This window comes from Salmo trutta, chromosome 23 (genome assembly GCF_901001165.1).
Source record: "Salmo trutta chromosome 23, fSalTru1.1, whole genome shotgun sequence".
In the NCBI taxonomy this organism is placed as follows: Eukaryota; Metazoa; Chordata; class Actinopteri; order Salmoniformes; family Salmonidae; genus Salmo; species Salmo trutta.
In genome coordinates this window covers 29,794,143-29,812,071 of record NC_042979.1, presented here as the reverse complement: position 1 = coordinate 29,812,071, position 17,929 = coordinate 29,794,143, and the positions used below count along the sequence as shown (strand labels likewise).

Below are 17,929 nucleotides of genomic sequence, written 5' to 3'. Positions count from 1 at the left end.
TGGGAGGGAGGGAGGAACAGACCCTGCTACACTCTACTGGTACTGGGAGGGAGGGAGGAACAGACCCTGCTACACTCTACTGGTACTGGGAGGGAGGGAGGAACAGACCCTGCTACACTCTACTGGTACTGGGAGGGAGGGAGGAACAGACCCTGCTACACTCTACTGGTACTGGGAGGGAGGGAGGAACAGACCCTGCTACACTCTACTGGTATGGGGAGGGAGGAACAGACCCTGCTACACTCTACTGGTACTGGGAGGGAGGAAGGAACAGACCCTGCTACACTCTACTGGTACTGGGAGGGCGGGAGGAACAAACCCTGCTACACTCTACTGTTACTGGGAGGGAGGAAACAGACCCTGCTACACTCTACTGGTACTGGGAGGGAGGGAGGAACAGACCCTGCTACACTCTACTGGTACTGGGAGGGAGTGAGGAACAGACCCTGCTTACACTCTACTGGTACTGGGAGGGAGGAGGAACAGGACCCTGCTACCACTCTACTGGTACTGGGAGGGAGGGAGGAACAGACCCTGCTACACTCTACTGGTACTGGAGGGAGGGAGGAACAGACCCTGCTACACTCTACTGGTACTGGGAGGGAGGGAGGAACAGACCCTGCTACACTCTACTGGTTACTGGGAGGGAGGAGGAACAGACCCTGCTACACTCTACTGGTACTGGGAGGGAGGGAGGAACAAACCCTGCTACACTCTACTGGTACTGAGAGGGAGGGAGGAACAGTACCCTGCTACACTCTACTGGTACTGGGAGGGAGGGAGGAACAGACCCTGCTACACTTCTACTGTTACTGAGAGGGAGGGAGGAACAGACCCTGCTACACTCTACTGTACTGGGAGGGAGGAGGAGGAACAGACCCTGCTACACTCTACTGGTACTGGGAGGGAGGAACAGACCCTGCTACACTCTACTGGTACTGAGAGGGAGGGAGGAACAGACCCTGCTACACTACTGGTACTGGGAGGGGGGGAGGAAACAGACCCTGCTACACTCTACTGGTACTGAGAGGGAGGGAGGAGGAACAGACCCTGCTACACTCTACTGGTACTGGGAGGGAGGGAGGAACAGACCCTGCTACACTCTACTGGGAGGGAGGGAGGGAGGAACAGACCCTGCTACACTCTACTGGTACTGGGAGGGAGGGAGGAACAGACCCTGCTATACTCTACTGGGAGCGAGGGAGTAACAGACCCTGCTACACTCTACTGGTACTGGGAGGGAGGGAGGAACAGACCTTGCTACACTCTACTGGTACTGGGAGGGAATGAGGAACAGACCCTGCTACACTCCACTGGTACAGAGAGGGAGGGAGGAACAGACCCTGCTACACTCTACTGGTACTGAGAGGGAGGGAGGAACAGACCCTGCTACACTGTACTGGTACTGGGAGGGAGGGAGGAACAGACCCTGCTACACTCTACTGGTACTGAGAGGGAGGGAGGAACAGACCCTGCTACACTCTACTTGTACTGTGAGGGAGGGAGGAACAGACCTGCTACACTCTACTGGTACTGGGAGGGAGGGGAGAACAGACCCTGCTACACTCTACTGGTACTGGGAGGGAGGGAGGAACAGGACCCTGCTACACTCTACTGGTACTCAGAGGGAGGGAGGGAGGGAACAGACCCTGCTACACTCTACTGGTACTGGGAGGGAGGGAGGAACAGACCCTGCTACACTCTACTGGTACTGGGAGGGAGGGAGAAACAGACCCTGCTACACTCTACTGGTATGGGGAGGGAGGGAGGAACAGACCCTACTACACTCTACTGGTAGGGGGAGGGAGGAACAGACCCTGCTACACTCTACTGGTACTGGGAGGGAGGGAGGAACAGACCCTGCTACACTCTACTGGTACTGAGAGGGAGGAACAGACCCTGCTACACTCTACTGGTACTGGGAGGGAGGGAGGAACAGACCCTGCTACACTCTACTAGTACTGAGAGGGAGGGAGGAACAGACCCTGCTACACTCTACTGGTACTGGGAGGGAGGGAGGGAGGAACAGACCCTGCTACACTCTACTGGTACTGGGATGGAGGAACAGACCCTGCTACACTCTACTGGTACTGAGAGGGAGGGAGGAACAGACCCTGCTACACTACTGGTACTGGGAGGGAGGGGAGGAGGAACAGACCCTGCTACACTCTACTGGTACTGAGAGGGAGGGAGGAACAGACCCTGCTACACTCTACTGGTACTGGGAGGGAGGGAGGAACAGACCCTGCTACACTCTACTGGTACTGGGAGGGAGGGAGGAACAGACCCTGCTACAATCTACTGGTACTGTGAGGGAGGGAGGAACAGACCCTGCTATACTCTACTGGTACTGGGAGCGAGGGAGGAACAGACCCTGCTACACTCTACTGGTACTGGGAGGGAGGAACAGACCTTGCTACGCTCTACTGGTACTGGGAGGGAGTGAGGAACAGACCCTGCTACACTCCACTGGTACAGAGAGGGAGGGAGGAACAGACCCTGCTACACTCTACTGGTTCTGAGAGGGAGGGAGGAACAGACCCTGCTACACTGTACTGGTACTGGGAGGGAGGGAGGAACAGACCCTGCTACACTCTACTGGTACTGAGAGGGAGGGAGGAACAGACCCTGCTACACTCTACTGGTACTGTGAGGGAGGGAGGAACAGACCCTGCTACACTCTACTGGTACTGGGAGGGAGGGAGGAACAGACCCTGCTACACTCTACTGTTACTGGGAGGGAGGAACAGACCCTGCTACACTCTACTGGTACTGGGAGGGAGGGAGGAACAGACCCTGCTACACTCTACTGGTACTGGGAGGGAGTGAGGAACAGACCCTGCTACACTCTACTGGTATTGGGAGGGAGGGAGGGAGGAACAGACCCTGCTTCACTCTACTGGTACTGGGAGGGAGGGAGGAACAGACCCTGCTACACTCTACTGGTATTGGGAGGGAGGGAGGGAGGAACAGACCCTGCTTCACTCTACTGGTACTGGGAGGGAGGAAGGAACAGACCCTGCTACACTCTACTGGTACTGGGAGGGAGGGAGGAACAAACCCTGCTACACTCTACTGTTACTGGGAGGGAGGAACAGACCCTGCTACACTCTACTGGTACTGGGAGGGAGGGAGGAACAGACCCTGCTACACTCTACTGGTACTGGGAGGGAGTGAGGAACAGACCCTGCTACACTCTACTGGTACTGGGAGGGAGGGAGGAACAGACCCTGCTACACTCTACTGGTACTGGGAGGGAGGGAGGAACAGACCCTGCTACACTCTACTGGTACTGGGAGGGAGGGAGGAACAGACCCTGCTACACTCTACTGGTACTGGGAGGGAGGGAGGAACAGACCCTGCTACACTCTACTGGTATTGGGAGGGAGGGAGGGAGGAACAGACCCTGCTTCACTCTACTGGTACTGGGAGGGAGGGAGGAACAGACCCTGCTACACTCTACTGGTATTGGGAGGGAGGGAGGGAGGAACAGACCCTGCTTCACTCTACTGGTACTGGGAGGGAGGAAGGAACAGACCCTGCTACACTCTACTGGTACTGGGAGGGAGGGAGGAACAAACCCTGCTACACTCTACTGTTACTGGGAGGGAGGAACAGACCCTGCTACACTCTACTGGTACTGGGAGGGAGGGAGGAACAGACCCTGCTACACTCTACTGGTACTGGGAGGGAGTGAGGAACAGACCCTGCTACACTCTACTGGTACTGGGAGGGAGGGAGGAACAGACCCTGCTACACTCTACTGGTACTGGGAGGGAGGGAGGAACAGACCCTGCTACACTCTACTGGTACTGGGAGGGAGGGAGGGAGGAACAGACCCTGCTTCACTCTACTGGTACTGGGAGGGAGGAAGGAACAGACCCTGCTACACTCTACTGGTACTGGGAGGGAGGGAGGAACAAACCCTGCTACACTCTACTGGTACAGAGAGGGAGGGAGGAACAGACCCTGCTACACTCTACTGGTACTGGGAGGGAGGGAGGAACACACCCTGCTACACTCTACTGGTACTGGGAGGGAGGGAGAAACAGACCCTGCTACACTCTACTGGTACTGGGAGGGAGGAACAGACCCTGCTACACTCTACTGGTACTGAGAGGGAGGGAGGAACAGACCCTGCTACACTACTGGTACTGGGAGGGAGGAACAGACCCTGCTACACTCTACTGGTACTGAGAGGGAGGGAGGAACAGACCCTGCTACACTCTACTGGTACTGGGAGGGAGGGAGGAACAGACCCTGCTACACTCTACTGGTACTGGGAGGGAGGGAGGAACAGACCCTGCTACACTGTACTGGTACTGGGAGGGAGGGAGGAACAGACCCTGCTACACTCTACTGGTACTGAGAGGGAGGGAGGAACAGACCCTGCTACACTCTACTGGTACTGTGAGGGAGGGAGGGAGGAACAGACCCTGCTACACTCTACTGGTTCTGGGAGGGAGGAACAGACCCTGCGACACTCTACTGATACTGGGAGGGAGGAACAGACCCTGCTACACTACTGGTACTGGGAGGAAGGGAGGGAGGAACAGACCCTGCTACACTCTACTGGTACTGAGAGGGAGGGAGGAACAAACCCTGCTACACTCTACTGGTACTGAGAGGGAGGGAGGAACAGACCCTGCTACACTCTACTGGTACTGGGAGGGAGGGAGGGAGGAACAGACCCTGCTACACTCTACTGTTACTGAGAGGGAGGGAGGAACAGACCCTGCTACACTCTACTGGTACTGGGAGGGAGGGAGGAAACAGACCCTGCTACACTCTACTGGTACTGGGAGGGAGGAACAGACCCTGCTACACTACTGGTACTGGGAGGGAGGGAGGGAGGAACAGACCCTGCTACACTCTACTGATACTGGGAGGGAGGAACAGACCCTGCTACACTACTGGTACTGGGAGGGAGGGAGGGAGGGAGGAACAGACCCTGCTACACTCTACTGGTACTGAGAGGGAGGGAGGAACAAACCCTGCTACACTCTACTGGTACTGAGAGGGAGGGAGGAACAGACCCTGCTACACTCTACTGGTACTGGGAGGGAGGAGGAACAGACCCTGCTACACTCTACTGTTACTGAGAGGGAGGGAGGAACAGACCCTGCTACACTCTACTGGTACTGGGAGGGAGGGAGGAACAGACCCTGCTACACTCTACTGGTACTGGGAGGGAGGAACAGACCCTGCTACACTACTGGTACTGAGAGGGAGGGAGGAACAGACCCTGCTACACTACTGGTACTGGGAGGGAGGGAGGAACAGACCCTGCTACACTCTACTGGTACTGAGAGGGAGGGAGGAACAGACCCTGCTACACTCTACTGGTACTGGGAGGGAGGGAGGAACAGACCCTGCTACACTCTACTGGGAGGGAGGGAGGGAGGGAGGAACAGACCCTGCTACACTCTACTGGTACTGGGAGGGAGGGAGGAACAGACCCTGCTATACTCTACTGGGAGCGAGGGAGTAACAGACCCTGCTACACTCTACTGGTACTGGGAGGGAGGGAGGAACAGACCTTGCTACACTCTACTGGTACTGGGAGGGAATGAGGAACAGACCCTGCTACACTCCACTGGTACAGAGAGGGAGGGAGGAACAGACCCTGCTACACTCTACTGGTACTGAGAGGGAGGGAGGAACAGACCCTGCTACACTGTACTGGTACTGGGAGGGAGGGAGGAACAGACCCTGCTACACTCTACTGGTACTGAGAGGGAGGGAGGAACAGACCCTGCTACACTCTACTTGTACTGTGAGGGAGGGAGGAACAGACCCTGCTACACTCTACTGGTACTGGGAGGGAGGGAGGAACAGACCCTGCTACACTCTACTGGTACTGGGAGGGAGGGAGGAACAGACCCTGCTACACTCTACTGGTACTGAGAGGGAGGGAGGGAGGAACAGACCCTGCTACACTCTACTGGTACTGGGAGGGAGGGAGGAACAGACCCTGCTACACTCTACTGGTACTGGGAGGGAGGGAGAAACAGACCCTGCTACACTCTACTGGTATGGGGAGGGAGGGAGGAACAGACCCTGCTACACTCTACTGGTACTGGGAGGGAGGAACAGACCCTGCTACACTCTACTGGTACTGGGAGGGAGGGAGGGAGGAACAGACCTTGCTACACTCCACTGGTACAGAGAGGGAGGGAGGAACAGACCCTGCTACACTCTACTGGTACTGAGAGGGAGGGAGGAACAGACCCTGCTACACTCTACTGGGAGGGAGGGAGGGAGGAACAGACCCTGCTACACTCTACTGGTACTGGGAGGGAGGAACAGACCCTGCTACACTCTACTGGTACTGGGAGGGAGGAACAGACCCTGCTACACTCTACTGTTACTGGGAGGGAGGAACAGACCCTGCTACACTCTACTGGTACTGGGAGGGAGGGAGGAGGAACAGACCCTGCTACACTCTACTGGTACTGAGGGAGGGAGGAACAGACCCTGCTACACTCTACTGGTACTGGGAGGAACAGACCCTGCTACACTCTACTGGTACTGGGAGGGAGGGAGGAAGGAACAGACCCTGCTACACTCTACTGGTATGGGGAGGGAGGGAGGAACAGACCCTGCTACACTCTACTGGTACTGGGAGGGAGGAACAGACCCTGCTACACTCTACTGGTACTGGGAGGGAGGGAGGAACAGACCCTGCTACACTCTACTGATACTGGGAGGGAGGAACAGACCCTGCTACACTACTGGTACTGGGAGGGAGGGAGGGAGGAACAGACCCTGCTACACTCTACTGGTACTGAGAGGGAGGGAGGAACAAACCCTGCTACACTCTACTGGTACTGAGAGGGAGGGAGGAACAGACCCTGCTACACTCTACTGGTACTGGGAGGGAGGGAGGAACAGACCCTGCTACACTCTACTGTTACTGAGAGGGAGGGAGGAACAGACCCTGCTACACTCTACTGGTACTGGGAGGGAGGGAGGAACAGACCCTGCTACACTCTACTTGTACTGGGAGGGAGGAACAGACCCTGCTACACTCTACTGGTACTGAGAGGGAGGGAGGAACAGACCCTGCTACACTACTGGTACTGGGAGGGAGGGAGGAACAGACCCTGCTACACTCTACTGGTACTGAGAGGGAGGGAGGAACAGACCCTGCTACACTCTACTGGTACTGGGAGGGAGGGAGGAACAGACCCTGCTACACTCTACTGGGAGGGAGGGAGGGAGGGAGGAACAGACCCTGCTACACTCTACTGGTACTGGGAGGGAGGGAGGAACAGACCCTGCTATACTCTACTGGGAGCGAGGGAGTAACAGACCCTGCTACACTCTACTGGTACTGGGAGGGAGGAACAGACCTTGCTACACTCTACTGGTACTGGGAGGGAATGAGGAACAGACCCTGCTACACTCCACTGGTACAGAGAGGGAGGGAGGAACAGACCCTGCTACACTCTACTGGTACTGAGAGGGAGGGAGGAACAGACCCTGCTACACTGTACTGGTACTGGGAGGGAGGGAGGAACAGACCCTGCTACACTCTACTGGTACTGAGAGGGAGGGAGGAACAGACCCTGCTACACTCTACTTGTACTGTGAGGGAGGGAGGAACAGACCCTGCTACACTCTACTGGTACTGGGAGGGAGGGAGGAACAGACCCTGCTACACTCTACTGGTACTGGGAGGGAGGGAGGAACAGACCCTGCTACACTCTACTGGTACTGAGAGGGAGGGAGGGAGGGAGGAACAGACCCTGCTACACTCTACTGGTACTGGGAGGGAGGGAGGAACAGACCCTGCTACACTCTACTGGTACTGGGAGGGAGGGAGAAACATACCCTGCTACACTCTACTGGTATGGGGAGGGAGGGAGGAACAGACCCTGCTACACTCTACTGGTACTGGGAGGGAGGAACAGACCCTGCTACACTCTACTGGTACTGGGAGGGAGGGAGGAACAGACCCTGCTACACTCTACTGGTACTGAGAGGGAGGAACAGACCCTGCTACACTCTACTGGTACTGGGAGGGAGGGAGGAACAGACCCTGCTACACTCTACTAGTACTGAGAGGGAGGGAGGAACAGACCCTGCTACACTCTACTGGTACTGGGAGGGAGGGAGGGAGGAACAGACCCTGCTACACTCTACTGGTACTGGGATGGAGGAACAGACCCTGCTACACTCTACTGGTACTGAGAGGGAGGGAGGAACAGACCCTGCTACACTACTGGTACTGGGAGGGAGGGAGGGAGGAACAGACCCTGCTACACTCTACTGGTACTGAGAGGGAGGGAGGAACAGACCCTGCTACACTCTACTGGTACTGGGAGGGAGGGAGGAACAGACCCTGCTACACTCTACTGGTACTGGGAGGGAGGGAGGAACAGACCCTGCTACAATCTACTGGTACTGTGAGGGAGGGAGGAACAGACCCTGCTATACTCTACTGGTACTGGGAGCGAGGGAGGAACAGACCCTGCTACACTCTACTGGTACTGGGAGGGAGGAACAGACCTTGCTACACTCTACTGGTACTGGGAGGGAGTGAGGAACAGACCCTGCTACACTACTGGTACTGGGAGGGAGGGAGGGAGGAACAGACCCTGCTACACTCTACTGGTACTGGGAGGGAGGGAGGAACAGACCCTGCTACACTCTACTGGTACTGGGAGGGAGGAACAGACCCTGCTACACTCTACTGGTACTGAGAGGGAGGGAGGAACAGACCCTGCTACACTACTGGTACTGGGAGGGAGGGAGGGAGGAACAGACCCTGCTACACTCTACTGGTACTGAGAGGGAGGGAGGAACAGACCCTGCTACACTCTACTGGTACTGGGAGGGAGGGAGGAACAGACCCTGCTACACTCTACTGGTACTGGGAGGGAGGGAGGGAGGAACAGACCCTGCTACACTCTACTGGTACTGGGAGGGAGGGAGGAACAGACCCTGCTATACTCTACTGGGAGCGAGGGAGTAACAGACCCTGCTACACTCTACTGGTACTGGGAGGGAGGGAGGAACAGACCTTGCTACACTCTACTGGTACTGGGAGGGGAATGAGGAACAGACCCTGCTACACTCCACTGGTACAGAGAGGGAGGGAGGAACAGACCCTGCTACACTCTACTGGTACTGAGAGGGAGGGAGGAACAGACCCTGCTACACTGTACTGGTACTGGGAGGGAGGGAGGAACAGACCCTGCTACACTCTACTGGTACTGAGAGGGAGGGAGGAACAGACCCTGCTACACTCTACTTGTACTGTGAGGGAGGGAGGAACAGACCCTGCTACACTCTACTGGTACTGGGAGGGAGGGAGGAACAGACCCTGCTACACTCTACTGGTACTGGGAGGGAGGGAGGAACAGACCCTGCTACACTCTACTGGTTCTGAGAGGGAGGGAGGGAGGAACAGACCCTGCTACACTCTACTGGTACTGGGAGGGAGGGAGGAACAGACCCTGCTACACTCTACTGGTACTGGGAGGGAGGGAGAAACAGACCCTGCTACACTCTACTGGTATGGGGAGGGAGGGAGGAACAGACCCTGCTACACTCTACTGGTACTGGGAGGGAGGGAGGAACAGACCCTGCTACACTCTACTGGTACTGGGAGGGAGGGAGGAACAGACCCTGCTACACTCTACTGATACTGTGAGGGAGGAACAGACCCTGCTACACTACTGGTACTGGGAGGGACGGAGGAACAGACCCTGCTACACTCTACTGGTACTGAGAGGGAGGGAGGAACAGACCCTGCTACACTCTACTGGTACTGAGAGGGAGGGAGCAACAGACCCTGCTACACTCTACTGGTACTGGGAGGGAGGAATGGACCCTGCTACACTCTACTGGTACTGAGATGGAGGGAGGAACAGACCCTGCTACACTCTACTGGTACTGAGAGGGAGGAACAGACCCTGCTACACTCTACTGGTACTGGGAGGGAGGGAGGAACAGACCCTGCTACACTCTACTAGTACTGAGAGGGAGGGAGGAACAGACCCTGCTACACTCTACTGGTACTGGGAGGGAGGGAGGGAGGAACAGACCCTGCTACACTCTACTGGTACTGGGATGGAGGAACAGACCCTGCTACACTCTACTGGTACTGCGAGGGAGGGAGGAACAGACCCTGCTACACTACTGGTACTGGGAGGGAGGGAGGGAGGAACAGACCCTGCTACACTCTACTGGTACTGAGAGGGAGGGAGGAACAGACCCTGCTACACTCTACTGGTACTGGGAGGGAGGGAGGAACAGACCCTGCTACACTCTACTGGTACTGGGAGGGAGGGAGGAACAGACCCTGCTACAATCTACTGGTACTGTGAGGGAGGGAGGAACAGACCCTGCTATACTCTACTGGTACTGGGAGCGAGGGAGGAACAGACCCTGCTACACTCTACTGGTACTGGGAGGGAGGGAGGAACAGACCTTGCTACACTCTACTGGTACTGGGAGGGAGTGAGGAACAGACCCTGCTACACTCCACTGGTACAGAGAGGGAAGGAGGAACAGACCCTGCTACACTCTACTGGTACTGAGAGGGAGGGAGGAACAGACCCTGCTACACTGTACTGGTACTGGGAGGGAGGGAGGAACAGACCCTGCTACACTCTACTGGTACTGAGAGGGAGGGAGGAACAGACCCTGCTACACTCTACTGGTACTGTGAGGGAGGGAGGAACAGACCCTGCTACACTCTACGGGTACTGGGAGGGAGGGAGGAACAGACCCTGCTACACTCTACTGTTACTGGGAGGGAGGAACAGACCCTGCTACACTCTACTGGTACTGGGAGGGAGGGAGGAACAGACCCTGCTACACTCTACTGGTACTGAGAGGGAGGGAAGAACAGACCCTGCTACACTCTACTGGTACTGGGAGGGAGGGAGGAACAGACCCTGCTACACTACTGGTACTGGGAGGGAGGGAGGAACAGACCCTGCTACACTCTACTGGTATGGGGAGGGAGGAAGGAACAGACCCTGCTACACTCTACTGATACTGGGAGGGAGGGAGGAACAGACCCTGCTACACTCTACTGGTACTGGGAGGGAGGGAGGGAGGAACAGACCCTGCTACACTCTACTGGTACTGGGAGGGAGTGAGGAACAGACCCTGCTACACTCTACTGGTACTGGGAGGGAGGAACAGACCCTGCTACACTCTACTGGTACTGAGAGGGAGGGAGGAACAGACCCTGCTACACTCTACTGGTACTGAGAGGGAGGGAGGAACAGACCCTGCTACACTCTACTGGTACTGGGAGGGAGGGAGGGAGGAACAGACCCTGCTACACTCTACTGGTACTGGGAGGGAGGGAGGGAGGAACAGACCCTGCTACACTCTACTGGTACTGGAAGGGAGGGAGGAACAGACCCTGCTACACTCTACTGGTATTGGGAGGGAGGGAGGGAGGAACAGACCCTGCTTCACTCTACTGGTACTGGGAGGGAGGGAGGAACAGACCCTGCTACACTCTACTGGTACTGGGAGGGAGGGAGGAACAGACCCTGCTACACTCTACTGGTACAGAGAGGGAGGGAGGAACAGACCCTGCTACACTCTACTGGTACTGGGAGGGAGGGAGGAACAGACCCTGCTATACTCTACTGGTACTGGGAGCGAGGGAGGAACAGACCCTGCTACACTCTACTGGTACTGGGAGGGAGGGAGGAACAGACCTTGCTACACTCTACTGGTACTGGGAGGGAGGGAGGAACAGACCCTGCTACACTCTACTAGTACTGAGAGGGAGGGAGGAACAGACCCTGCTACACTGTACTGGTACTGGGAGGGAGGGAGGAACAGACCCTGCTACACTCTACTGGTACTGAGAGGGAGGGAGGAACAGACCCTGCTACACTCTACTGGTACTGTGAGGGAGGGAGGGAGGAACAGACCCTGCTACACTCTACTGGTACTGGGAGGGAGGAACAGACCCTGCTACACTCTACTGTTACTGGGAGGGAGGAACAGACCCTGCTACACTCTACTGGTACTGGGAGGGAGGGAGGAACAGACCCTGCTATACTCTACTGGTACTGGGAGCGAGGGAGGAACAGACCCTGCTACACTCTACTGGTACTGGGAGGGAGGGAGGAACAGACCTTTCTACACTCTACTGGTACTGGGAGGGAGTGAGGAACAGACCCTGCTACACTCCACTGGTACAGAGAGGGAGGGAGGAACAGACCCTGCTACACTCTACTGGTACTGAGAGGGAGGGAGGAACAGACCCTGCTACACTGTACTGGTACTGAGAGGGAGGGAGGAACAGACCCTGCTACACTCTACTGGTACTGAGAGGGAGGGAGGAACAGACCCTGCTACACTCTACTGGTACTGTGAGGGAGGGAGGAACAGACCCTGCTACACTTTACTGGTACTGAGAGGGAGGGAGGAACAGACCCTGCTACACTCTACTGTTACTGGGAGGGAGGAACAGACCCTGCTACACTCTACTGGTACTGGGAGGGAGGGAGGAACAGACCCTGCTACACTCTACTGGTACTGAGAGGGAGGGAAGAACAGACCCTGCTACACTCTACTGGTACTGGGAGGGAGGGAGGAACAGACCCTGCTACACTCTACTGGTACTGGGAGGGAGGGAGGGAGGAACAGACCCTGCTACACTCTACTGGTATGGGGAGGGAGGGAGGGAGGAACAGACCCTGCTACACTCTACTGGTACTGGGAGGGAGGGAGGGAGGAACAGACCCTGCTACACTCTACTGGTATGGGGAGGGAGGGAGGAACAGACCCTGCTACACTCTACTGGTACTGGGAGGGAGGGAGGAACAGACCCTGCTACACTCTACTGGTACTGGGAGGGAGGGAGGAACAGACCCTGCTACACTCTACTGGTACTGGGAGGGAGGGAGGAACAGACCCTGCTACACTCTACTGGTACTGGGAGGGAGGGAGGAACAGACCCTGCTACACTCTACTGGTACTGGGAGGGAGGGAGGAACAGACCCTGCTACACTCTACTGGTACTGGGAGGGAGGGAGGAACAGACCCTGCTACACTCTACTGGTACTGGGAGGGAGGGAGGAACAGACCCTGCTACACTCTACTGGTACTGGGAGGGAGGGAGGAACAGACCCTGCTACACTCTACTGGTACTGGGAGGGAGGGAGGAACAGACCCTGCTACACTCTACTGGTACTGGGAGGGAGGGAGGAACAGACCCTGCTACACTCTACTGGTACTGAGAGGGAGGGAGGAACAGACTCTGCTACACTCTACTGGTACTGGGAGGGAGGGAGGGAGGGAGGGAGGGAGGAACAGACCCTGCTACACTCTACTGGTACTGAGAGGGAGGGAGGGAGGAACAGACCCTGCTACACTCTACTGGTACTGAGAGGGAGGGAGGGAGGAACAGACCTTGCTACACTCTACTGGTACTGGGAGGGAGGAACAGACCCTGCTACACTCTACTGGGAGGGAGGGAGGGAGGAACAGACCCTGCTACACTCTACTGGTATTGGGAGGGAGCTAGGGAGGAACAGACCCTGCTACACTCTACTGGTACTGGGAGGGAGCTAGGGAGGAACAGACCCTGCTACACTCTACTGGTACTGGGAGGGAGCTAGGGAGGAACAGACCCTGCTACACTCTACTGGTACTGGGAGGGAGCTAGGGAGGAACAGACCCTGCTACACTCTACTGGTACTGGGAGGGAGCTAGGGAGGAACAGACCCTGCTACACTCTACTGGTACTGGGAGGGAGCTAGGGAGGAACAGACCCTGCTACACTCTACTGGTACTGGGAGGGAGCTAGGGAGGAACAGACCCTGCTACACTCTACTGGTACTGGGAGGGAGGGAGGAACAGACCCTGCTACACTCTACTGGTACTGGGAGGGAGGGAGGAACAGACCCTGCTACACTCTACTGGTACTGGGAGGGAGGGAGGGAGGAACAGACCCTGCTACACTCTACTGGTACTGGGAGGGAGGGAGGGAGGAACAGACCCTGCTACACTCTACTGGTACTGGGAGGGAGGGAGGGAGGAACAGACCCTGCTACACTCTACTGGTACTGGGAGGGAGGGAGGGAGGAACAGACCCTGCTACACTCTACTGGTACTGGGAGGGAGGGAGGGAGGAACAGACCCTGCTACACTCTACTGGTACTGGGAGGGAGGGAGGGAGGAACAGACCCTGCTACACTCTACTGGTACTGGGAGGGAGGGAGGGAGGAACAGACCCTGCTACACTCTACTGGTACTGGGAGGGAGGGAGGAACAGACCCTGCTACACTCTACTGGTACTGGGAGGGAGGGAGGAACAGACCCTGCTACACTCTACTGGTACTGGGAGGGAGGGAGGGAGGAACAGACCCTGCTACACTCTACTGGGAGGGAGGGAGGGAGGGAGGAACAGACCCTGCTACACTCTACTGGTACTGGGAGGGAGGGAGGAACGGACCCTGCTACACTGTACTGGTATTGGGAGGGAGGGAGGAACAGACCCTGCTACACTCTACTGGTACTGGGAGGGAGGGAGGAACAGACCCTGCTACACTCTACTGGTACTGGGAGGGAGCTAGGGAGGAACAGACCCTGCTACACTCTACTGGTACTGGGAGGGAGGGAGGAACAGACCCTGCTACACTCTACTGGTACTGGGAGGGAGGGAGGAACAGACCCTGCTACACTGTACTGGTACTGGGAGGGAGGGAGGAACAGACCCTGCTGCACTCTACTGGTACTGGGAGGGAGGGAGGAACAGACCCTGCTACACTCTACTGGTACTGGGAGGGAGGGAGGAACAGACCCTGCTACACTACTGGTACTGGGAGGGAGGGAGGAACAGACCCTGCTACACTCTACTGGTACTGGGAGGGAGGGAGGAACAGACCCTGCTACACTCTACTGGTACTGGGAGGGAGGGAGGAACAGACCCTGCTACACTCTACTGGTACTGGGAGGGAGGGAGGAACAGACCCTGCTACACTCTACTGGTACTGGGAGGGAGGGAGGAACAGACCCTGCTATACTCTACTGGTACTGAGAGGGAGGGAGGAACAGACCCTGCTACACTCTACTGGTACTGGGAGGGAGGGAGGAACAGACCCTGCTACACTGTACTGGTACTGGGAGGGAGGGAGGAACAGACCCTGCTACACTCTACTGGTACTGAGAGGGAGGGAGGAACAGACCCTGCTACACTCTACTGGTACTGAGAGGGAGGGAGGAACAGACCCTGCTACACTCTACTGGTTCTGAGAGGGAGGGAGGAACAGACCCTGCTACACTCTACTGGTACTGATAGGGAGGGAGGAACAGACCCTGCTACACTCTACTGGTACTGGGAGGGAGGGAGGAACAGACCCTGCTACACTCTACTGGTACTGGGAGGGAGGGAGGAACAGACCCTGCTACACTCTACTGGTACTGGGAGGGAGGGAGGGAAAGCAAGAGGGGGAAATGGAATTGAGTCTCATCTCCTCTCTCTCTTCCAGTATCAACTTCAGTCATGGCTCTTCGTTCCTGTGTGCCTCTACTGACAAGGGCACTGTTCACATCTTCGCTCTCAAAGACACTAAACTCAACAGACGCTCTGCGTAAGACGTGTGAACCTGGGTGTGAGAGAGTGTGTATTTGTGTGTACCTCAAATCCAAATTTTACCATCTCCCCTTTTCTCCTCTCCCCAGATTGGCTCGTGTGGGGAAGGTGGGCCCTGTGATTGGTCAATATGTGGACAGTCAGTGGTCATTGGCAAGTTTCACCGTCCCGGCGGAGTGTGCCTGTATCTGTGCATTTGGGAAGAACACCTCAAAAAACGTCAACTCTGTCATCGGTCAGTCCACAGCAATATTTCATATCAATTAATCAATACAGTTTTTGTCCTAGCTGGGAAATGAATTGTACTGTTGGAATTAACAATACAATATAGGATACTTTTACAATAGATTAAGCTCTGGAGCCTTGCAGTGTAAAAGTTGTAATAATAGTTTAACATTTTCTGCATTCCTCCTTTTTCTAGCTATCTGTGTTGACGGGAAGTTCCATAAGTACGTGTTCACCCCTGATGGCAACTGAAACCGGAAAGCCTTTGATGTTTACCTGGATATCTGTGATGACGATGACTTCTGAGAGGAAAGAGAGAGGGGGGGAAAAGGAGGAGGGAGGGCAGAGGAGCAGAGATCTGATGATGATGATATTGATGATGGTAGATTGGATCTAGACTTGGACAGAGAAGTGAAGCTAAAGAAGCAGAGCTAATTTTACAGAAACATACAAGTGGTCTGAAGGTCTGTTTTACATGATTGTTTTGTGTTTTTATTGTAATCAAGTTTATCTAAATATGTATGAAGATTAAAAACATTTTTACTATGACTGCTGGCTTATGTGTGGTTACTTTGAGTTGACTGAATATATGAGACCTGCTCTGGGGTAGTGTAGTCACTTCCCGGACACAATTACAAATAATGTTAATGAAAACTCCTACGAATAACAATTCAATTTAGGAAAAGATTACATATACAGTGCTTTCAGAAAGTATGCATACAGAAATATCTCATTTACATAAGTATTCACACCCCTGAGTCAATACTTTGTAGAAGCACCTTTGGCAGTGATTACAGCTGTGAGTCTTTCTGGGTAAGTCTCTTAAGAGCTTTCCACACCTGGATTGTGCAACATTTGACCATTATTATTTTCAAAATTCTTCAAGCTTTGTCAAATTGGTTGTTGATTATAGCTAGACAACAATTTTCAGGTCTTGCCATAGATGGGGTTTTTTTTTGGGGGGGGGGGGGGGGGGGGGGATACTCAGGAACATTCATTGCCTTCTTGGTAAACAACTTAAGTGTACATTTGGCCTTGACTTTTAGGTTATTGTCCTGCTGAAAGGCAAATTCATCTCCCAGCGTCTGGTGGAAAGCAGACTGAACCAGGTTTTCCTCCATTCTGTTTTTAATCCGGAAAAACTCCCCAGTCCTTCACGATTACAAGTATACTCATAACATGATGCAGCCACCACTATGTTTGAAAATATGGAGAGTGGTATTCAGTAAAGTGTTGTATTGGATTTGCCCCAAACAACACTTTGTTTTGAGGACAAAAAGTTAATTGTTTTGACAAATTCTTTGCAGTATTACTTTAGTACCTTGTTACAAACAGGATGTATGTTTGGAATATTTGTATTCTGTACATGCTTCCTTCTTTTCACTCTGTCAATTGGGTTAGTGGTGTAGTAACTACAACATGGTTGATCAATTATCAGTTTTCTCCTATCACAGCCATTAAACTCTGTAACTGTTTTAAAGTCATCATTGGCCTTCTTCCTCTCCAGAAACTGAGTTAGGAAGGATGCCTGTATCTTTGTTGTGACTGGGTGTATTGACACAAAATCCAAAGTGTAATTAATAACTTCACCATGCTCAAAGGGATATTCAATGTCAGCTTTTCTTCTTTTTTTTACCCATCTACCAATAGGTGCCCTTTGTGAGGCATTGGTCTTTGTGGTTGAATCTGAGTTTGAAATTCACTGATCGACGGAGGGACCTTACAGATAATTGTATGTGTGGTGTACAGAGATGAGGTAGTCATAAAAAACAGATATACATTATTTACATAAGTATTCAGACCCTTTGCATTGAGACTCGAAATTGTGCTCAGGTGCATTCTGTTTCCATTGATCATCCTTGAGATGTTTCTACAACTTGATTGTTGTCCACCTGTGGTAATATCAATTAATTGGACATAATTTGGAAAGGCACACACCTGTCTGTATAAGGTCCCAGAGTTGAAAGTGCATGTCAGAGCAAAAACCAAACCATGAGGTCGAAGGAATTGTCCGTAGAACTCCAAGATAGGACTGTGTCGAGGCACATATCTGGGGAAGGGTACCAAAAAATGTCTGCAGCATTGAAGGTCCCCAAGAACCCAGTGGCCTCCATCATTCTT

At 54.7% G+C, this 17,929-nt stretch overlaps 1 protein-coding gene across 1 annotated transcript in view; it reads left to right on the top strand.

The window, feature by feature from the left end:
* The window catches only part of LOC115160291 (WD repeat domain phosphoinositide-interacting protein 4), a 26,300-nt gene extending 9,943 nt beyond the window's left edge, over window positions 1–16,357 (top strand). Inside the window, exons 9-11 of the mRNA XM_029710653.1 lie at window positions 15,480–15,581; window positions 15,673–15,818; window positions 16,005–16,357. Coding sequence (XP_029566513.1) covers window positions 15,480–15,581; window positions 15,673–15,818; window positions 16,005–16,060 — 304 coding nt within the window. The 3' untranslated portion in view covers window positions 16,061–16,357. The remainder of the gene's footprint in view (window positions 1–15,479; window positions 15,582–15,672; window positions 15,819–16,004) is intronic.
* Window positions 16,358–17,929: the final 1,572 nt, after the last annotated feature.